This window comes from Ciconia boyciana, chromosome 24, assembly GCF_034638445.1.
Source record: "Ciconia boyciana chromosome 24, ASM3463844v1, whole genome shotgun sequence".
In the NCBI taxonomy this organism is placed as follows: Eukaryota; Metazoa; Chordata; class Aves; order Ciconiiformes; family Ciconiidae; genus Ciconia; species Ciconia boyciana.
In genome coordinates, this window is record NC_132957.1 from 4700964 (window position 1) to 4722138 (window position 21175).

Consider the following 21175-nt stretch of genomic DNA (forward strand, 5'->3'; position numbering starts at 1 on the left):
CCTCTCCCCTCACCCCCTTTATTTCACTGATGGGAATGCTTGCCTCTGCTTTGTGCTGGTTTTTTCCTTTGTAGCAGTTACTCTGAGTTCTATAAATCCAGCCATCAGTGCTAGCACGGTGTTACTCTTTTTTGATTTTGTCTCAGTTTGTTTTAAACCTGTTTGTCATCAATAAAATATTAATAAACAGCTCTTGCATTCAAGGTGGCCCCTAACTTTCAGTGATAAAACCATGCAACATTCATTAAAACTTAGTCTGATTATATAAACTTCCAAGTTTATTACTTTTTTTTAAACACAGACTAGTACAAAAGTGTGGTGTGTGCATAGCATACATGGGTAAGCAAATGAACTGTGAAAACTGTTAAATGCCCTACCCCTTCCCTCCTCTGGCTCAGTGGGCCCCGTGGTGGTGGGCTGTGCCCGTGCAGGGGGGAGCTACAGAAGGCTGCTTCTAGAGGTGACCAGTCCAGCCTGGAAGATCTCTTCCCTCCTGCTTCCCCTGTGCTGCAGTAAACATGAAGATGGCATTTACCTGTGTTACAGGTGATCGCTCAGCAAAGCTTGGCCTGGCTCTGGTCCTGGGATCTGAGATGGCCCTGGCTGTCCCAGGAGTGGCTCAGCATCTACTGAAACGCAGCTGCAGTGTTTAGGCCTGGTCTTGGCACCACCCTGCACGTAAGCTCATTACAGCTATGCCGGTGCTGTCACCATGTCTGGTCAGTGCTGTAACCCACCTCCTCCCACCGCTCCCCAGACTCTTAGTGCTTGGATGGGGTGACTGAGGGGGAGAACCAGGTAACCCCTCCGTGTTAAGTGAGCTGAGCCCTTAGTCTGCCATAGCACAGGTACAGAAAACTAATACGTAAAGGTTTTCTTAATCCTGCCCATCCTAAACTTGAAAGAAAGGGCTCCTGCTTGCTTAAGTCCTACTCTAAGCCCTTAAAACATTTAAGTGCTTGAAATGGGTTTCAGCATAGCTCTTGTTCATCTGCTGGAGTAGAGCAGGGCTGACCTGCCCTGGAGCTCTCTGCTAGTCCACGGCGCTGTCAAGAAACGCATTTGCACATGAACACGTTAGTGCGCTACACAGCTCAAGCACTCGAGCTACTCCAGTCTTGGTCTTCAGCTACACAGTGCAAGGGTGTTAGCAAAGACACGGGCCCAGGGGACAGGAAGGCATGTCCTCTGCAACCCAACAGTGGTGTTAAACCTTTAGTGCTTCCCTGGAGGGAGAAGGCCCAGCTTAAGCTTGGTAATACTTCATCAGACCTTGAAGACAATACAACATCGGTAAAAAAACAACAGAAAAAAATAATAATAATCTATGCTATGTTCTCAGGTTCACATTTAAAAAAAAAGAAAACCACAAAAAATTCAAGTCTAACTCAGATTCCTTTTCTGTTCCCCCCTTGCCCTAAACAAAAGCAAAGCTGCAGGTGTGTTGGGAAAGCCTGGCCTGGAAGGGCTGGTGCTAAACCCCAGCCCAAGGGCATGCATGCAGGTGTGTCGGCTGTTCAACACCAGCCAGCACATGACACAGAGAGAGGCTTAGCAGTTTTGCCCAGGCTTTAAACCTCCAGCTGCTGTGAGAACACGCAGCCCACGCGCTGAAAGGTGGAAGAAAAGAGACAACTCCTCCGTCAGTGATCACTGTTGCTCAGATGAGATGGGGCAAAGCTGGCTCCTCTGCCACACGGCACTGCACCCCTTGCTCTTGTTAGTGGCGTTACACAGACTGGGTAAGAGCACGGCCATGCTACTGCCATGGGCTGGCCACCACAGCCAACAACGAATCAACAAAAAAAAAATCCCCCCAAATAACCCCAAAATGCACAACCACGTGAATGTGGTGCCTGACGGCTCACGGGCCGTAACACTGCTGCGCTGTGCGGAGCGGCCGTTGCCTGATGCTCAGCTGCCATCTGGCTCCAGCCACGCTTCAGGCTGGTCCTGCGGCCACCGGTGAGCCGGGGGGAGGGAGCGGCCCCAGGACACCCCACGCTGGTCTCATCACTTTGCAAATGAGGTAAATGAAATAGTGACCCGCTGGGGGGGAAACGAGATGCCACCGACTCCACTGCACCAGCCCGTGCCCACCTCTGCATCAGGGCACCGCATCCCCCTGCTTTACCCTTTCTTTCCTCAGCCAAAAAACATCCATCACACAGCAACCCGCCCCTCGGACCCCAGCTCCCACGGGCTGTTTCGGACAAAAACCTCTGCAGTTGCATTTGGCCACCCAGCACCTCCGAATCACGTACACCCCCTGCCCCCAAACCGCCCCATCACCAACCGCACAATAAAAATAGCTCAGAGAAACCCGTGCTCCTCCAGGCCCTGCCTCCGCTGTGGGAAGGGATTCAGTCACGCAGAGCTGCAGCGACGCAGCTCGTGCCGCGACACCATACCTCTTCCTGCGGCGGGACCGGAGCCACCACGTCACCTCTCAGCACAGCCACGCTGCAGCCCAACCCTGCACCCAAAGCAGCGGGGAACCACCAGCATCATTTCACAAAAAAAAAAAAAATCATTTCTTTTTGCACTAAGCAAGCTGCAGCATTTAGCCAAAAAGCTGAAAAGCACAAGCCCTGCTGCTGCTCTCCCAAGCTGGCACCAGCAGCAGCTCGGCCAAGCATGAGCGGGGTCTGGGACTCACAGCCTGGTGCTGCCATCACCCGTGGAGAACGGAATAGACAACCAGCACCAGACTTGATCATAATCCCATAATAGCCTGCTGGCTGTGGCAGACGGCTGTTGGGACGGCCGAGCACCCAGCTATTACTAAATCACAACTCCAGTAATGATCCCGTCCTGCCAGACCTCGTCCCTGGCTGCACGTGGGGAAGGGCAGCCCAGGGGGGAACTCCGACACTCGATGCCCCAACGGGAAACTCCCTGAACACCAGCACAGAGGGGATTTAACACACAGGGATTTATTCCATCAATCATCCAACGCTTCAGCACACCACGCTCCCCCAGCCGCTCCGCTATCTGCAGCCACACTCATCCACCACCATGTCCTCGTAGTGCCTCAGCACCACGTTGTCGTTGTTATCGTAGTAGAGGATGGAGATCGGGGACAGCCTGACGGGGACGCAGCAGGGCTGGGGGGTCCCCTCCGGGTCCAGCGAGTGCACCATGGTTTGGAGGATGGCATGGTTGGTGCTGTTCAGCTCCGCTGTCAGAGGAAAGGGGCACTCGCCCAGGCAGTAATTCGCCATGTAGCCCTGCGGGGCGATGATCCAGTTCTCCCAGCCAACGTCGCTGAAGCTGATGTAAAGCCGCCTGGGCTTGCAGAGGTTGCTCGGAGTGACGGGGGTGTAGTGAGCACTTCTCCTCCTCCTGGAAGCCTTGCACTGCTGCTGGCTGAGGGTCACCACCAGGAGAGAGGTGTCCAGGAAGGAGTCGATGCTGGCGCAGAGGCTCTGCAGCCCCCCGCTCGCCAGGGCCGATGCACCATCACCGCCGCTCACCGAGATCTCCAGGATCAAGCCCAGATTCCTGCTGTACGTTCGCCAGTCCTTTGCCACCCCGCTCAGGTTGAAGAGAAGAGACTTGTGCAGCTGGGCGAAGGACTGCTCCACCAGCAGCTTCTGGCCATGCTCGTGGGAGGGCATCCCCCGTAGAGACATCTGGGAGGTTTGGAAGAGCCTCAGCTCAAAAACCTGCCCCTGGCTGGAGGTGTGGTAGGAGTTGTGGCTGAATTTGATCTCTAGCTGAGCCATCGTCAAGCGCTCGCCCTCCTCCAGCACAGAGAGGTTAAAATACAGACGCTTCTGCAGACACAGCAACCTCTGGGGCTGCCCCTTATGAATGAAGTGGCCTGACAAAGAAGGAGAAATAGAGGTGGTGGTGGTTGAACCCTTGTTACACTGAGCAGGATCAGCCTCCCAGTGCTCCAGTTTAAGCTCTCAGCTGCACAGCAAGAGGAAGATGGGGCTGACAGAGGCGGGCAGCCAAGCACGCCCGCAGCTGTTGGATCGAGATGACAAGGCTGCAGCAGGGGCTATCAGCCCGATGGCATGGCCTGCAGAAAGGTCTGGAGGCACAACTGCTAGCCTGGGCTCCAGCCTGCAGCACTGGGATGCTACAGCCATTCCGGCATCTCCTCTAGATGCTACTTAACATCTTGGTGCGTTATTTTTCCCCAGCTGTAAATATCTCTCCCCAGGACAGGGGGGTTGTTGTGGGTGCCGGCCGTTTGGGATGGAGGGCGAATAGCAGCAAACTTTAGGAGCCGGTAAGCTGCCTGTTTTAGCCAGCCCTAGGTTTCCACTGGAAACCTGGAACCACAAGAGAAGCGAGCTCCGTGGTGTCTTGAGACCGAGAGGACACCGACCAAACAGTTCCCATGTAACTGAGAACAGCTCAGAGAGGCCGCAGGCTGAAGCGGCCAGATGTGCCGCATGGTCAGCCAGAGGCATGAGGACAAAAAGGAGGAGGGGGGGATGCAGCCAAATGGCCGAGCATCCCGTCCCCGCCCGAAGCTGGGTGCTGGTCCCACTCGCTACACCCACAGCCATGTTACCACTGCCCAGGCTAGGAGTCACCTCCACCACCGCGAGCCCACCGGCTCAAGCCAAGTCACCTACGATCAAACCAGCATCTCAGGACTGCTTTAGGTGACTCCAGGACAGAGCCTCACACAGCTCCACACCCTCACCCGCTGCCTCGTCTACGGACTCATTTCTAAACTGCAAATAATTTTCTACGACATCCAGACGGACCAGAGTTTACACAGCAATGATTTCTCCTGAAGATCGATTCTGGCCACTGCCCTGTCCTCCTCCAGCCTCTCCTATCTACACCCAAGAGACAGAAAAGGAAGGACTGGAGCAAAGTCTCCCAGCCCAGAGATCAGAGGGGCTTCCAAAAGGCAGGACCCAAACCACGGCGTTTCTGTACCTTGGTCAGCGAAGACACGGATGATGTTCCCAGGGACGTTAAATTCCTCCACCCTACAAGCATCCGCCAGGTCTTTGTTTGTAGAAGGCAGCGTCTTTCTCTTCTGGAAGATCCTCCAGAGCACAGACGGCACAGGAACGGAGGTTTTTGGGCTGGGCTTGGCGCTCAAACCCAAGGATTTTAACAGTAAACTCTCCTGTAAACTTAACTCCATCCCCAGAACCATGCTAAGGAAAGCCCAGGCAAGGCCAGCTCTAAAGCTGGCGTTCGTGGGGAGAAGCCACATTGCTTTGCTCTCCTTCCCGCAGACAAAGAGCAGCCTGGGCTGGGGACCTGAAGACAGGGGCCAGGGGGGTGTTGATTGCCTGATTGGAGCCTTTGATCTGGTTAGTGCTCAATTAGCACAGAGGGATTCCCAGGATTGGGCAGAGGGTGTGAACGGTCCCTCCAGGCTCCCCAGGACCTGTTAACCCTTTGAGGCTGCGTGGTAGGAGGGCAGCTGCCCTCCTCCCTCAGAGCTCCTACCACCTCTCCCACATCTCCACACCGTCAAGGTCCAACAACAAAGTCCTTGGTGGCAGGGGAGAAGCTGCTCTTCCCCACACAGAGCTGCAGGCAAGTCGAGCGCTGCTCCCATCCACTGCGGACATCCCACCCAGATCCAGGGGGGGACACGGATCTGGGTCTCCTCTTGCTCCCTCCTCCCAAATCAGCTTTTTTTTTTTTTTTTCCAATCACAGCATCCAACACTTCTCTCTTAACGCCGTCAACTTCCAGTACACCAAAGCATCGAACTCTCGCTTCAGCTCCCTGCCCACAAAGACACGCAGCACCAGGGCCAGCACGCAAAGCCATCGGCACCCACCCCCAGCACCCACCCCCGGCACGGGGTCCCTGCCCCAGCCCCTTTCTAGCCATCACAGCAAAACTGCAGGCAGCACGCCTGACGTTACACACACACACACGCAACGCTGGCCAATGAGTTACCCAGCTAAAAGTTGAAGCCTGAGCAAGCCGGTATTATAAAATTCAGTTTACCCCCACAGGTGCTGCCTAGGTACCGCTGTTACCCCAACTTGGCACCGTCACTGCCCCAACTTTGCTACGACCGAGCAGAAAGAGGCCTGGGATATCAGTTCCCTTCATTTCCTCCTTCCTGCAAATCCCGCTTGAAAGCCAAGGAACTAAAGCACTGAGATGCACCCCTCTGAAACCCTGCAAGGTGATGACGAGTGAGAAGGTGACAGATCCTGCCACAGCTGGGGATAGTTTCCATCAGCCCAAGTCACTTTTTGCTTTCTGTTTACCGAGGAACTTTCCTCATGGCTCACACAATGAGCCTGGAGTTGAATCAATATGACAGACCAAAAACAAAAGAAAGAAAGAAAAAAATTAACCACCCTCCGATGCCTGGAATTCATGCCCTGGATCCCCCTCCACTGCCTGTTGTCCTTGGCCGGGAGGGAGCTCTGCTTCCCAGGGAGCGCGCAGGAGCTGAGGGTCCTGGCCCCGCGAGAGGAGAGCAATGGGACAGTCCTGGTCTGAGGGGCTGTAAAATCCACAGGGCTTCCAGCAGAGACACAGCCCAGCCCAGCCTCGGGGACCCTGCAAGGCTCAGGGCTGGTGCTGCCTGGAAAACCAATGCGGGGAGCAGAAACTATTTGTTCTTTACTTGAGCAAGCAGACATTACTGGGCGAGAGTCTAGAGATCCCTCATCAGGGGACCTTGCAGGACTGGGACCGGCTTTTTAAGCAACTATAAGACTTACACAGGCTTTTTAAGCAAATTAAATCTCCTGGCCCTCATCCGGCAGGACAGGGGGCTGGAATAATGCCCCAGGGCTGGGTTTCCAGGCAGACCTGCACATGGGAACTGTGCTGTGCCTCCAGATATATGTGGCCAGCTCTGTGTTAGTGACCCCTCCTGAGGAGAAAGGCTCAGAGGTGCCCTGCACCACCTCTCTAGTCCCTGCTTGGCAGCTAGAGAAGAGCTGGCTTGGGACTCCCCTTGCCTGGGACGGCGATGCCAACGGAGGAGAGGACGTTCCCCTCCCCAGCTTGATGCTGGGTCAGAGGACCCTTCAAGAGCTGCTGAGGAAGGGTCGGTGGGAAGGTCCAACAATAAAGACAGGGGAAATCACAAAGGGACTGAGAAGAGCCAAGGGATGGAGTGACAGAAGAAACACCAGGGGACCTAAAGCCAGCTCCAAATCCTACCTGGACCAGCAAAGCCACCAGCCTCTCAACTGAACCAGCATGGACTGGCTACAGAAAGCACATCAGCATCAGGTGAAGCCTGGTCACAGGCAAGCCCCGGGAGGGGCCTGATCCTGTCAGTGGCATCTCTCCCCTGGCTCCGGGCAGGGGATGAAGGGGTATTGGGGATGAAGTTCTCCTTGTGCCTTTCATTTGCTGGGTTTGAGTGTAGGGTCCTGGGTCAGTCCCCAGATCCAGCCAGGCTGCCCAGGCTGCAGCAGCCATGCTTCCCTTATAACCGCTTGTCTTTTACAAGTCCATTCTTCAGGTGCATCCTGTGAAAGACAGCACAGCAGGCAGTGAGCCTTGGTCCCTGCACAAAACTCTCCCTCTCTTACTTTCACAAATCACTACTGAGGTCAGACCTGTCTTGACAGGCTCACGCAGACAATTTGTCCCCAGTCAGCCAGGCCTGCTCTGTGGGATCCAGCATCTTGCCAGACTTCGTGCTCACCACATGAAGTGCAGATGCTGCCCAGAGAGAACAGCCTCAAGCAAAGAGCCAGTCCTACAGGGTGAGCAGGAGAAGGGGTGGGTGAGGATTCACGGGACAGAAAGATGGGTGGACACACCACAGTGCCTAGGCATGGAGATACAAAGTCCTTCCTAATACTTGCAGCAATGTTTTATACTCTGTGTGTCAAGGCATCCTGCTGCTCTTCTGTTTTCTGGCCCAGTGGTGAACCCTTTGGCAGTGGCTCCAGAGCCCTGGGAGGTCTGCCCGCATCCCCTGCCCCAGCCCACAGATGCTGTCCATGTGTGTAATCCCCCCCCTGCCCACATACCCTTCTTTCAGAGCACTGGGCAGCTGGAGTCCAGCCTCTTTCTTCTTGGCCTTTGTGGTTTTCTTGCTGTCCTCCACGTCGTACTCACGCACATCATTCACCTCTTGCATCTGCCCCATCAGCACCTTGGCTACAAACAGGACGATGTACTGTGGGAGGAGAGGCACTGTCAGCCACAAACCCCAGGGCTTAGAGCTGCTCCACCCAACCTACTCACTCCCATTTGCTCAGTGGGACCTTTCTCCGCTGTCCTCAACCCCAAGAAGGGCACGGCAGATCCCTCTGGGATGGCCAAAGCCCTAGGATGTGGCTGATGACCTACAGTGGGAGGCAGCACTCCTGCAACTACCCTTAACCGACTTCATCCCCACAGGATGACGAACGCGGATGCTACCCAGCTCTGCCCAGGGTTGAGCTTGCTGGCGTGAGCCCTCCAAGTCCACCCTTTTCACCCCCTCCCCAAAGCTTCAGGGGATGCCAGAGCATTTACACCTATATCAAGTTCCAGCCTGCCCCAACTGCTGTTATCGCTCCCTCCCTGTGGATCCCCGGGGTGCGAGACAGTCTGAATTCCAGCACAGAGGAGCCCCCCCGGGCACTGACGTGGGTTTCCCTCCTCCCCCCCCACCCATCCCTCGGTCCTCCCCCATCCCTGCAGTCCCCCCGGCTGCCCCCAAGGCAGGCAGGCAGCAGGAGCTATGCAGGAGCAGCAGAAGAGGGAGAAGCTAGCGTAGGGGTTGCTGAGCTCCCCCTACTCACCAGAAACCAGTAGATGTTCATCAGAGTGAGGACAAGGAGCAGAGCATTGAAGAAGAAGTAGAAGGGGATATTAGGGACCGACTGGAGGCTGGAGTAGCAAGTGGCGTAGAGCACCTTGAGGGGAAACCAGTAGAGACGGAACCAGAACCTGCCAGGACAGAGGGAGCAGGGTGGGTTTAACGGCCCACGGGGATCCTGGGAGAGGTGCGAGACCCAGCGCAGCTTCCCCCAGCACAACCTCCTGCCTCCAGGCAGCCCTCACCATCTCCCCTTGCAGTCTTGGCATCTGGCTTGGGTTTACAGGTCTGGCTCTAGGCAGGGCTTCACACAGACCCTGGGAGAGGGCAGCTATTGAAGGGAGAATACAATTTCTGCGGGCAGAAAAGGCTTGGCACCAGAGGCAGGGCAGAGAAAGGGCTTTCTCAGGGTAGAGAGGCAGGTCTACGCTGCAGATTACCTCAACTGGATGGGGGACAGGAGGGGAATATAGCTGGGAGGTTTTCTTAGTCCTGTGCATCCCTAGTTTATCACTAAAAACCTTCGCTGCTCTCCTCCCCTCAAACTGAGGGCTCCTGCTGCCACCCCTGCTTTTCAGAGCAGCCCGTGGAGAGGGAGGAAGGAGACAAAGGGACAAATGAGGAGTGACAACCTGCGAGTTACCCATTCTATTCTTCATCTTTTTTTTCTCCTGCCTTGCCCCAAGAGGAATAGCAAGGCTGGAATCTGGGACAGCGTTTCCTTCTTGCAAAAGTGCTTCTTACTGCTAAAACCAAGCGAGTGGGAAAATGGAAACAGGTCCTTCCCCCCCACCCCCCGGGGTCATTTGTCATGCTGCAAGTGAGATTTCACAGGCGCTTCTGTGGTGACAGACAGCAAAGTGACTACAGAAGGATTCCGAGCCCAGCATGGGGTCAGGCTCTGCGGGATCCTCTTCCCAAACAGTTTTTGAAAGGGCTTGTTCCCATGCACACAAACCCAGCCGGCTGTACCCCGAGGCACCGGGGGGGACTGCAAAAGCTGGCAAGGACAGCTGGAAGTGGGATCAGGCAGACAAACTCACCAGCTGACACTGAAGGTGAGGCAGCCAATGTTGGAGATGACGTCGTTGAGGCGATGATAAACTCCCCCCCGGTGCTTGAAGTAGACGTTGAGCTTGGTGAATTCCAGCTGCACGTCATTGACGTCGTGCAGGAAGAGCACGAGGATGCCCACGTTGTGGTACCTGTAGGAAAAAGGGGAGCAGGGAGGGAGATGTGGCGGGCGGCGGGTTGATGGTAGCACCCAGCACCCATGGTCCATCACACCGGGAGCAGACAGACTCCCTGAATAATCCAGACAACCAGACGTGGCACGGCACAGCGTAGCGACGTGCTGCAGGGTGGCTCTGGCACTGCGCAATGGCTCACGAGCACTGGGATTGCTGCGATAGCGTGGAGGCGGGGGAGAACCCACACCAACCCAGCAAGAGTCCTCCTCCTACGTGCCCGTAAGATGCACGTGAGAACAGAAAAGCTGCAGCTTTTGCTGCGTAGCTGCCCAAGGCTGGCCCGGGCACACTGCAGAGGGCCAGTGTCACAGCCAGGGACCTCACCTGAAAGCGTAGGAGAAGGCTATGAGGGTCAGCGTGACCACGTGGTGCAGAAGCATGACAACGGAGTCCTTGCGCCACGTGTCCATGTAGGCGGTGGCATAGATGGAGTGCCCGTAGAAGCTGCACTGCAACAGGTAGGCAATGGCGATGTCCGTGGGCACGTCCATGCCCTTCTTCCAGTCTGGGGTGGGACAAAGACACCCGGGTGAACCCAGAGCCACAAGCACAGAGCTTCCGTCAGCAGCAGCAGGACAAGGGTGCAAAGAGTGGGGAGCAAGCAGCAGCCAGAGCTGCCCCATGCAGCCCCAGCACTTCACTGTGCTCACGTCCTCCCATCCAGGACCTCACAGATGCAAAGGAGGCAGAGGCTGGAAGAAAACCCAGGTATCCTGGCTCCCAAACTCTGTCTTTGGCATTAGACCCACTCCCTCTCCTAGATCTAAGCGAGAAACCTTGATTTACTTCTCTCCTGCTTTAACTACTCAATCCCATTCCCCTCCGTAGCTGACACATCCCAGCCCCTGCTGTCTAGCCACTAGGTGACTCTCTCTGTAACCAAACGAATGGAGACAGCCTGTTGTGCCCTTTCTGTACCCACGTCATCATAGGAAAGGCAATTTAGGGGTTCAGTCTTCTCTTTCACTCACCCCAACTCCCATTCCCTTGTTCAAGCCGGACACCCTATGAACCCGGACATCCTAATCCGTACCCACGTCTCCCTGGTTCTTACTGTACCATAAAAGACAGATGGTGGGTCGTAGAAGAAGGGGTAGTCGGTGAAGAAGAGCAGGTAGATGCCATACGACCAGGATAACGTGTAGAAAAGCAGCTTCCAGGCACTCTCAGGCATCTTGGCAGCATCTTTCGGCTGCAAGTTGCACCACTCCCCGAAGGGCTGCAAGGAAAGGGGAGAAGTATCGTCACGCAGGGCAAAAAGACAGGCCCTGGGGAGCCCAGAGCAGAGTTCACCAAATCGCCAAGAGACTCGAGCACCGTATGCTGCGTGCACTACCAGACAGGGCAAAACCAGGGTCCCCATTTTTCTGGCTGCCTTTACAGCACGAATAAGGAGGTCAAAGAGGCCCCAGAGAGAGCCTGAAGCAGAGAAAAACACGAGGCCAGAGATCCTTCCACTCAGCCTTGGCCACTCTGGAAAGCTGTGAAAGTAGAGCCTCGCAGAGAAGGCAGAAGCCGAGGGCGTGCGTCCCACAGTCTGGGCACCGCTCCATCACCCTCGCTCCAGGAGCAGGGCCGAGCACAGCTGGCTTTTACAGAAGAGAATCAATAACTAATAAAATAAAAATCAAGTCCTATCTGCACAAGGAAACCCAGAAGAGGAAGCTGTAACAATACCATCCTGTGCATACAGGCCTTGCAGCACTGCCAACTCCCCAAAAAGAGCCTTTCAACTGAGGAAGCAGATGCTTTGCAGACTCCTAAACACGCAGCCGCTGCTGCTCCCCAGCCAGCACGGCACAAGGCTCCCCTGCCTGTGCAACCAGCGTTGGAGGGGGCCAGCCTTGCAGGTAACGAGTCGGTAAAGGCTGCGGCACTGGGTCCTCTTGCTCTCTCACACCTACCCACGCTCACCCACATTCCCAGCATCTTTTCTAGCTGACCAGCGCTGAAACGCTGCTGGTTTTTCCCCCCTCTGTGGTTTGCAGCACCCCTCCCACCTGCTGGGACTCAGAAATAGGAGGCAAAGCCTCCCCAAATATGGCCAAAGCGAGGGAAGGGAGGACGAGCAGTTCTGTGGATTGGTCGCACTAATCAGAACGAAACTTTCTCACCCTGAGTTGCCCACGCTCCCGAGGATGATGAGTACTACCCAGCTCTCCCGACACTCACGCTCTGCAACAGCGAGAGAGCTGGGCCACTGAGGCCAGGGACAACTTGGAAATTACAGTAAAAGCAAAGCCCCAGCATTAAACAGCCTCAGCTCCCCAGGAGTAAAATGGAGCAGCTGACGCTACCCTTTGCCGGAGAGCGAGCGATGCTGCACGCCGAGCGTGCCCTTAGCTCAGCCAGGGCTCCGGGCACGGATGTTTTCCCTCCGTGGCAGCTGAGCAACACCAGGCACCATTTCTGCTTCTCATCACGAGAGTGACAGAGCCGTATCAGCCCGGCCAACCTCCGCAGCCCCTGGCCATGGCTGCAGGGGAGCAGTCAACGCAGGGGAGTGTTGCTCAAGGTCCAGAGGGAATCATCACTGCCTGAAATACAGATAATGCCCAAAGCCCACCCCCCCCAGCTGAGAGCTCCCCAGGGAGAGGCCAGATAAGCTTGAGATGAAAACAAAATGCCTGCAAAGTAACCGTACCCTGCCCCAGGTCAGCACTTTCTGCAGCCAGCGCTCAGCTCCTCGATGCTCAAAGGCTATATTAAGGCCCCAGCTGTCCCCAGGCAGTGGCTGGTCTGGCTTTTAGCCCCTCTCTGTGTCAGATTTTCAAAGTATTCCACTCCAAGCATTGTCCCAGCCTAAAAGTGCTTTGTTCTAAGCTCTGAATTTCCCAGCACTGGTCAGACCTGGAAGCATCGGCCCCACAAAGCTCTGCCAAGTTGTCCGTGTCCCCTCCAGCCTCTCACAGCTCTGGCCTCCCCTGCGCATCTCGTATTCAGAGCACGGCCGTCCTCATCGAGACCAGGACCACGCTGCTGCCAAGGCTTCTTCCAACAGGAGCCATGGCAGGAAAAAGAGGAGGAAGCTTGAAGGGTGAATAAATAATGCAGAGACAGAAAGTCCTGAGCCCAGAAAGCATGAATTATTTGTGTCTCCATACAGTGGAGCACAGAAGCGGCTCAGATATGGGCACAGCTCACCACGCTATCACGACAGCGAGCTGCAGAGCCCCCCGCCACTCCTGCCCTCCTCAGCTGGGGCTGAATTTAGGATGCTGAGCTCAGCCTCAAATCCCTGCTGCAGCCCGGCTGCCGATAGCCAGCCAAGTCATTTTGCTGCTTCTCTGCACCTCAGTTCCCTACCTGCAAAGGGGGAAGGACACCACGTTTCTACCCCAGGCAAGCAGAGCTGATGGCGAGGACCACCACCCATGGGGCAGGCACATATGGCTGAGACGACCTGCATTTTACGGACGCTCGGACCCTCGGCAGAGACGGCAGCAGCGCAGCAAATTGCCACCGCGAGCCTGCAGTCACAGCCCGATGAAGAGCCCGCTGCAGGCATGGCAGCAGCTCCCAGCCTGGAGCAAAAGCAAAGCCCAGGGAAGGGCTGCTCCGCTCCAGCTTGCGGTGGCTAATGCTCAGAGAGGTTTTAGCCCTCGCTGCATATATGGGTAATGACAAGTCCTGGAGAGAGCCCTCCTCCTCCCTTAAATAGCCACGGGGCATCTCAGGCTGTACCCTGAGCACTACAGAAATGGGAGCTGGCTCTGGAGCAGACACAGGGAAGGATCGGAAGAGAACCAGCATCTCCCAGAACACTGACCCACACAGAGGGCTGGGGGGACAAATTAACGTCACCAAAACCCGGACCACTCGCAGAGGGAAGCGCAAGCCGAGGAGACGCACAGACCGGCCCACGCCAGGCAGGAGGCACATCTGCCCTCTCCCTGGGGGTGGGAGATGCACAAGGTGGGAGATGTCCTCCCGTCACCCGGCTGCCGTTCCCACAGCAACGGCGCAGAGATGCCTGTTGCTAAGGGTGACGGGTGCTGCGGCGGGAACGATGGATCTGGCTCCGGCTGAAAGAGCCCAAGGCTCTTGGCAAGTGATGTAACGGGGCTTCGCTTAAAGGGCGACCGGCTCTTCCTCCCTCTTCCTCCTCGTTACCCCCACACAAACCTTCACAGGCATCTTCTGATTCACTTGTAAAATTAAAAGCGGTCTGAGGGACGCGACCGTTCCCCCGCAGCACCGCCCTGCACGACCTGGGGGGCCGGGGAGGGAAGGAGCAAAGCAGTGGGTGAGAGCAGGCTGCGAGAGCAGTTTGGAGCTGGAAAGAGAAACCGAATGGAAACTGTCGCTGCCCACAGCTCTGCTGAAGTGTCAAAAAAATACTCGTAGCAAAAAGCAAACACATGCTCTCTCCCTTTTTACAGCCTCCGGCACTAGAGGAAAGCAGCCAGTGCCCTTAAATCTGCAATGAGCTAAAGCAGCAGGACATGAGTCCTTCCAGCAACCTGGCAGGCTTGCAGTGATGGATTATGAATTGAGGCTTGTTACAGAGGAATTGTATCCCCCAAACCACCCCCATCGCCTCTGCCACCTCCCCAGCCTAGAGACGAGGGGCTGGCCAAATCCCAGCCCTGCCGCGTCTGGCTGCTGGGCACAACGAGTTCCCCAGAGGAACACAAAGGAATGGCTGGCACGAAGCATCCTCAGCCCAGGGAACTGGCAGCTTTACATCAGCTTTTACTCAATGCAGATGATAATGATGAGCAAGCAGAGCTCCAATTCAAAACCTGGCCACAACCAACAGCCACTGCCCCTTCCGCAGCGGTGGCACAGCTCCCCGCAGCTCGGTGTGCTTCTTCCCAGAGCTGCGACGGTGCCTTTCCACCCCAAGGGACTATGTCCCCTCCGTACCCAGCCTGGACGCCGCTCCCAGACTGGCTGCCACCCCCTGCCACATCAGGGATGGGGCACAGAGCCTGCAGAAGGAAAGACCCAGTAAAATGTCACTGTACTCTAAACCCAAAGAAATGAGTCTCCTGGAGCCTGTGGACCCAAGGGCGGTGGCCATCACCCCACTAGGAAAGGGGAATGAACTGAGCACAGCACGAAGAGCTCCAGCTCTCATTGCTCCATCCCCACGCCAGGCAGCGAGCCGCTCAGTGCCTCAGTTTCTCTGCCCGCAGAGCAGCTAAGACACTGGGAAGCTGTGTTAGGCTCTGGACAACACTTTCCAGATAAACACGTAGAAAAAGGCACTATGACAATAGCAACAAACCAACAGACGTTATTTCTTCCTCAGCTCCTCTGCAAGCAGTAAAATTTGCCCCTAAGAGAGAAAAGCAATAGAAGACACTCTTTGAAGACAAGACACAGCTGCCCACAGGGTGCTGCGGGGGCTGAATAACCTCCTCATGCCTGACTGCTGACACAGCAGCACAGGGAGAGCAGCCCCTGCTCCGAGACGCAGCAGCACAGCTTCATTCCCCGGAGCGAAGAAAAGACCCATTGTTGTGGCTTTCTCCCCCTTGAGTTCCCAGGGTTTGCACTTCGAACAGCGGGCAGAGCACAGCGGGACGAGCCGAGGAAACGGCGGTGCGGCAGAGCCTTCTCCCATCCCTGGGCTCGGTCGGTGTCCTCTGCTCTCAGCAGAGGTTGTCTTGGGTGGCGGGGTTTCGGGACAGTGATAATTCCCCGCCTCGAGTCACACGCTCAGTGCTGGGGCTTGGAAAAACAAATTTTGACAATACTGTAGGGTGGAGAAAAGTTGCATAAATCACTGAAAGGGATAATAGGGATCCTTGCTTTCCAGTTTCCACATCCTTCCTGGGGCTATACTGTATCACGCACCGAGAAACCCTGCTTTCCAGAGCACATTTTTCAATTTACACAACACTTTTCCTTGCAGAGGACACTGCAATGTCCTACAAATTTCGACACCACTAAGATAGCAAGCTGACTAGTGGCTGGGCCAAAAATGGAAAACATTTACCCACTGCAGAGAAAAGGCAGGCAGCTGTTAAGGACGGAGGTGATACCTGATGAACATCACCAGATTCAGAGGCAGCTTTTATCCAGAATGGATTTTGCTTACTTATGGACTTACACTTAGCTGACTTCAGGGACTTTTAACTCCCAGCAGCAAAGCTGGCTCAGGGTAGTTTAGGGCTGCAAGTGTCTGCCGAGGTTTGCCACAGCTATTCTGGATCATCTTTGTGCGTGAATCCAGGTGTGCTCTTAGTTTTCTCTGTTCAAGTTCACTGCACTGCTCAAGGCCTGCTTGGGAAAGGAGACTGCCAGCACAGGCTTGCTGAGCTCCAGGTGCTTCTCCGAGCCTTTCCCGAGCAGAGCTGCCTGGTCCTATTCCAGTGGCGCTTGGCCTCGGCACCGCTGGGCTCAGCTCCCTTCTAGGATGTTTAACTAATGCAGAGATGCTCAGGTTGCTGCTTTTTAATCAAACTCCTCAGAGCCTGGCTGCAGCCACTCGGCACACAGGGGACACACCAAGGACGACGGAGCTCAGACACTAACTGCGGCAGGAGGACAGGGGCAGACAAACCGAGGAGGCTTCAAGGGATGGGAACACTTGCCTAGAACCCGCTTGGTCTTCATTTCTGAAGGCAGTCTGCAGCTCCAGCCAGCTCGTACAATCAGGCATGCCCCGAGTATCATCCAAGTTTGTGCACTCAGAAGTCAACGGGACAAAGAGCAGAGACTCTCAGGCCAGACCCCAGAGAGGAAGGATACGTCCCTCAGGCCTTTGCAGGGATGCCCGTGCCCCCAGTATAGCTGACTTCGGGGGTCTTTCCCTACCTAGTAATCCACATTTGCTCAGCTAACTGGGATCTTTCCTACACCAACACAACTCCTTTCCATATTTGCACCAAGTGAGGATTCTGTGAAGAAGAGGCAACGGGCCAAAAATTATCTTTGCTCTAAGGCTGATGGGAAAACCACTTCTAATGCACAGGCACCGACCTAACTGTTGTAACAGGTAAAAGTCCACGCTTTCGAATCCTAACCAAACCCCTTCCATCACAGGGACAACCTTCACTGCTTCTTCAACCCAACCGTGAGACCTTTTGTGACAAAGGTGTCGCAGGATAAATGCTGCTGTGGTCCTAGAAGAGAGCAAGGTGCCTATCTCCTCTTCTCTTGACCCCACTGATAAAAACAGGGCCATGCAGATAGCACAGGAAGAGGTATATGGCTTTAACGCACCCATTTCTCAGAGGAGCGGTCACGGCCAGAGCTAAGTAAGGTGCACTTTACGCTCCAAGCTTCAAGGCCTTGTGGTAAGAGTCGCTTCCTCTTCAGATGCAGAGAATCACAATCCAAGCAGCGAGATTTATTATTTATAAATAACATGCAGGAAGGTGGCATTCTCTGGACACTGAGTGGATTCATTTTTATTACCGTGTTTCAGTTCTTGCAGGGAACATGAAGGGATTCAAAATGAGGAAGGATGCTCTTTGAGTCTGCACTGGGAAGCGAAGTCCTGAGCACAGAACTTTCTTCCCAGGGTTAAACAGGAGGTCTTTTTTTTCCCTGACTTTTCTCCTGAATGACCCCACTCCACCGCTGCCCGTATAGGGGCCATGCAATACAAACTGATCTCCTAAATACTGCCCGAGGTTTTTGAGGAAAGCCTCCATCTTTTCCCACAGCAACTCCAGCAGAATAAACAGGGAAAAACTTCAGATCCTTTTAAAATAGATGTGTATGGAGAGAGAGTTCTCTCTCCCTACCGCTACCCTTCCACCTATCCGCTGGGAGAAAACTGACGCTATCACAATTTCGCTCAGCACCTCATCACTATAATACATGCAGATGTAGCCACAAGAACCGGCTCTGATCAACCCCCCTCACTCTTCTGCAATTACAAGTGTGACCCATTTCTCTGAGGGAACGATACCTCGGCACTCGTACGAGCTGCCAAGCATCCTCCGAGGGCACCGAGCTGACTCCGCAGCACGAAGAGCTCTTCTCATGCTCTGATCACCACTCGCTCTCTAAAGGTGAGCCTGACACGAGGAGAAACCGGAGCGCAAAGGAAATTGCCTCCAATTTGTTACAACAGACCTAGGGTTACCTCCAACCTTGTTCAACCCAGTCCCAGCATTCCCAGGCACCATCCGCTGCCCATCGGTAGCCACAGGCAGACAGGGGTGCAGGTAACAAGGAGAAATTCAGTCCTACATAAAAAGCCAGCATGTTACCTTGCCTACATGCCACTTTTGCAGCTTCAAATGACTCCAGGGGACTTAGACCGGAACCTTGCACAAGGTCAAGATCCACCTCACATTACCAGATAAGCAAAGACAGGTCTGAACAGCAAAGGAAGAGCCACTTTAAAGGCAGGCTCGGCAGCGGATAGGGCAGAGAGAGGACAGTCGTAACTCCTGATAGCCGAATTACGGGATGCAAGGTAGCTGTCTTCAATCTGTGAAGCAGCCTCCGATGGAAACAGTTCACCCAGGGAACAAGGCCTGTCCCGTGGAGCCGCAAAGAACCACACGCGCTCTTCTAGCTACTCAAGGCCTCGTGCCATTGTACTCATGGGTAGGTGAGAAAAGGGTCATCTCTGCGTCCCTGAGAGCCGAGAACTATCCCCTGACCCAAAATACTGCACCTCCATTGCTTCTGCTCGTCAAGGCCAGGGTAACTGCAAAGTGCACAGCATCTCTCTAGGAAAGCAGCGTGGAAGAAATCGGCTCTGCTGGGACTGAGCCATCGGAAAGAGGGGGGAGGTCTCCTTTCATCACATACGCTTTTCACAGCAAGAAATTAAGCAGAGCCGTTCCCCGCTCTCAGGGACGTCCTGCTCATCCCGTCCCTCACAAAGTACTGTATTAACAAGGAGGAGGCAACGGCCAGCAAACGCGTTCGGAGGCTGCGAGGGTCGGATGCTCGCACCCCTGCATCCCCCACGCTCCGAAGAAGGTCAGCTCAGCACTGCGGTACAGCAGCCATCCCCACGCCATCCCCTCCACCGTCGCACCGGGGAGGGAAAGCGAGGAAGGACGTTTTTCATGCAAACCACGGATGACACGCAGAAATGCGGTCCTCTGCTTCCCCCATGCAAGAAATAACCTGGCTCCATGCAAGACGTGACCCCCAACCCCTGCCGGGATGCAGCCAAGGGAACATGGCGGGGGGGGGGGGGGGGGGGGAGAAGAGCTCTCCCGGTGCAGCGGGATGCTCGGTCCTCCAGGATGCAGCCCCGGGGGCAGGGCAGGGCAGGGCAGGGCAGGGCAGGGCAGGGGGGGGTGGTCTCTCATGCAACACCTCCCCCCCACCCCCAGCATGCAGCCCACGGGGAAGGAGAACGCGCTTTCCCATACAACGAGCCACCCGGGCCTCCGGGATGCGGCCCCGGATGGCGGAGGACGAGCCCTCCCTCCCGTGCAACGGGCCCCCGGGCTACGGCCCCGCACGGGAGGCGGCCGAGCAACGGGGGCTCCCAGCCCGCAGCCCCGGCGGCCTCCGGTGCCCGTCCCCGGTCCCTCCCCGGCGGCACGGACTGACCCGAAAGAGCCTCCGGGCGGCGGCGCGGCGCAGCGCGGTCCATCCCAGGGCGCAGAGCCCGCAGAGCAGCACCTCGCCCCAGCCCAGGTGCGCGTTCTCGGCCCAGGTCCGCCGCGACAGCTCCCAGCCGCAGTCCCCGCAGCCCCGCACGGCCGCCGCCAAGCTGCCGTAGCCGCGCCGCAGCAGCTGCCCGTAGCCGGGCATGGGCTCGGGCGGCGGCATGGCGGGCATGGCGCTCCCGCCGCCGCGCTCACCGCTGCCCGCCCATGGCCCAGCGCTGCCCGGCGGCTCCGCGCAGGCTCCACGCGGGGCGGGACGGGGACGGGACTCCCCTCCCCGCCGTTACCGGGCCCTAAGAGCCGCCCCCCCCTCCCTCCCTCCCCGCGCCCGGCCCGGCCCCTTCGGGCTCTGCTCGCCCCCGCCGCCGAGCTCACGGGGCAGGCGGGCGAGGGCTGCGGCGGGAGAAGCCTCTCAGCCCCGCCGGGGCCAGGGCAGCGTGCCCGGAGGGGAGCGGCGGCTCATTAGGTGCTCGTTAATCAGCACGGAGCGGAGCGCCGGCTCATTAGGTTCATCGGCACGGAGAGTCGCTGCATGAAGTTATTACCAGTTTCTTACACCAAAAAAAAAAAAAAACCAACCACCAAAAAAACAACGCGACTGCTCGCTCTCTCTGTGACAATAGGCTGGAGTCACTCCAGTAGCAAGAACCGGAGGCAAATACTAATGTTTCAGTACCAAGAGATGACAATTGGTGATGTAACAGTGGAAAACCGCTGTGCCTGCCAAGGTGCACCCTTTGGGTGGCCATGGGGGCTGGAAGTCACCCACAGGGCCTTGGCACCATCATTCAACAACCCAGAGCTCCTACAGTTCTCCATGTTCAAAACGCTTGACTAAACATCCACCCTTTAACATTTTCTCATTCGCTATCCCAAGAGAAACATTTCTCCAGATCTTTCTTTTCTCCATACCTCTCGGCAAAAGCCTCCACGTAGCAGAAGATTCATCCCTTCCTCCCAAAGCATTTCATCAGGTGTTTCCACCCTACCACTACAGCTGAAGGTCGGCACCTCTGCAGCAAAGAAGGCTCTGGAATAATGAGATGCACCTGAAAAAGGCAAACACACGCTCCCAAAAGGTCACCCCTGATGAATGACTTGACTGAATGCCTCCTCCAGAAGGCAGGCGGCTTGCACTCGGGCTAGCTGCCGCTTCATAGAACAGAAATCTCATTATGTGTATGTTTAAAATTAAAAGCGGTACATCCAAGTCACATACAGACAGTCAGACATTTGGCTTGCTAGGAGAAGCATGAGTTTAAGATGAAGATTCTCCTAAAATGCCAACACTTAAATCGTCTCACGGTAAGGCACAACGGGAACCTCAGACCGCAGGTACTGGAGCAGCGCAGCGGTATTCGGTTCCAGCCATGGAGGAGTAAATGGAGTTCAGTTGTGTCCTAATGCACCAAAACTATCGCCTAAATTGCAGCTGTGGGATCCTCACTGCTAGAGATGGAGAATAATCATCATCATCACAGGCACCGATGGAACTGTAACTCAAACCAGCTTGACAGGGAAAGAAAAAGACAAACTAGAAGTGAGTTTTATCTCATTTATAGTCATTTCTCTGACCACAGCCATTTCCAGTTCTCTGGAACCTCTAATTGGTCTGGGGCAGCAATGAGAAAACACAAACTCATTCCTCTCGGAGGTCC

General features: G+C 55.7%; 2 protein-coding genes across 3 annotated transcripts; both read right to left on the minus strand.

Annotated features, from left to right (window-relative positions):
• Window position 1: 1 nt before the first annotated feature.
• Window positions 2-5768, minus strand: GDF1 (growth differentiation factor 1). Its single transcript, XM_072845608.1, has 2 exons — window positions 4909-5768; window positions 2-3826 (listed from the first exon to the last, which is right to left on the minus strand). The coding sequence occupies exons 1-2, from the start codon at window positions 5192-5194 to the stop codon at window positions 2991-2993; spliced, it is 1122 nt and encodes a 373-aa protein (XP_072701709.1). The 5' UTR covers window positions 5195-5768; the 3' UTR covers window positions 2-2990.
• Window positions 5769-5804: 36 nt separating this feature from the next.
• On the minus strand, window positions 5805-19752 carry CERS1 (ceramide synthase 1). Of its 2 annotated transcripts, none has more exons than XM_072845609.1 (7): window positions 19459-19752; window positions 11035-11194; window positions 10300-10480; window positions 9769-9930; window positions 8709-8856; window positions 7950-8098; window positions 5805-7439 (listed from the first exon to the last, which is right to left on the minus strand). In XM_072845609.1, the coding sequence occupies exons 1-7, from the start codon at window positions 19687-19689 to the stop codon at window positions 7397-7399; spliced, it is 1074 nt and encodes a 357-aa protein (XP_072701710.1). In that variant the 5' UTR covers window positions 19690-19752; the 3' UTR covers window positions 5805-7396. The 2 variants fall into 2 exon arrangements, with proteins under 2 accessions (XP_072701710.1, XP_072701711.1); XM_072845610.1 differs by lacking the exon at window positions 19459-19752 and adding an exon at window positions 13282-13308 and having other exon boundaries at window positions 5808-7439.
• Between the last annotated feature and the right edge of the window lie 1423 nt (window positions 19753-21175).

Bases quoted from the DNA above. Each gene is read 5' to 3' on its own strand.
- GDF1 (XM_072845608.1), bottom strand. From the start codon at position 5,194: ATGTGGCTTCTCCCCACGAACGCCAGCTTTAGAGCTGGCCTTGCCTGG. The intron at 3,827-4,908 runs GTACAGAAACGC...CTTCTTTGTCAG, and splicing joins CCGTGTCTTCGCTGACCAAG to GCCACTTCATTCATAAGGGG.
- CERS1 (XM_072845609.1), bottom strand. From the start codon at position 19,689: ATGCCCGCCATGCCGCCGCCCGAGCCCATGCCCGGCTACGGGCAGCTG. The intron at 8,099-8,708 runs GTGAGTAGGGGG...CTCCTCCCACAG, and splicing joins TGAACATCTACTGGTTTCTG to TACATCGTCCTGTTTGTAGC. The intron at 7,440-7,949 runs GTATGTGGGCAG...TGTCTTTCACAG, and splicing joins CCCAGTGCTCTGAAAGAAGG to GATGCACCTGAAGAATGGAC.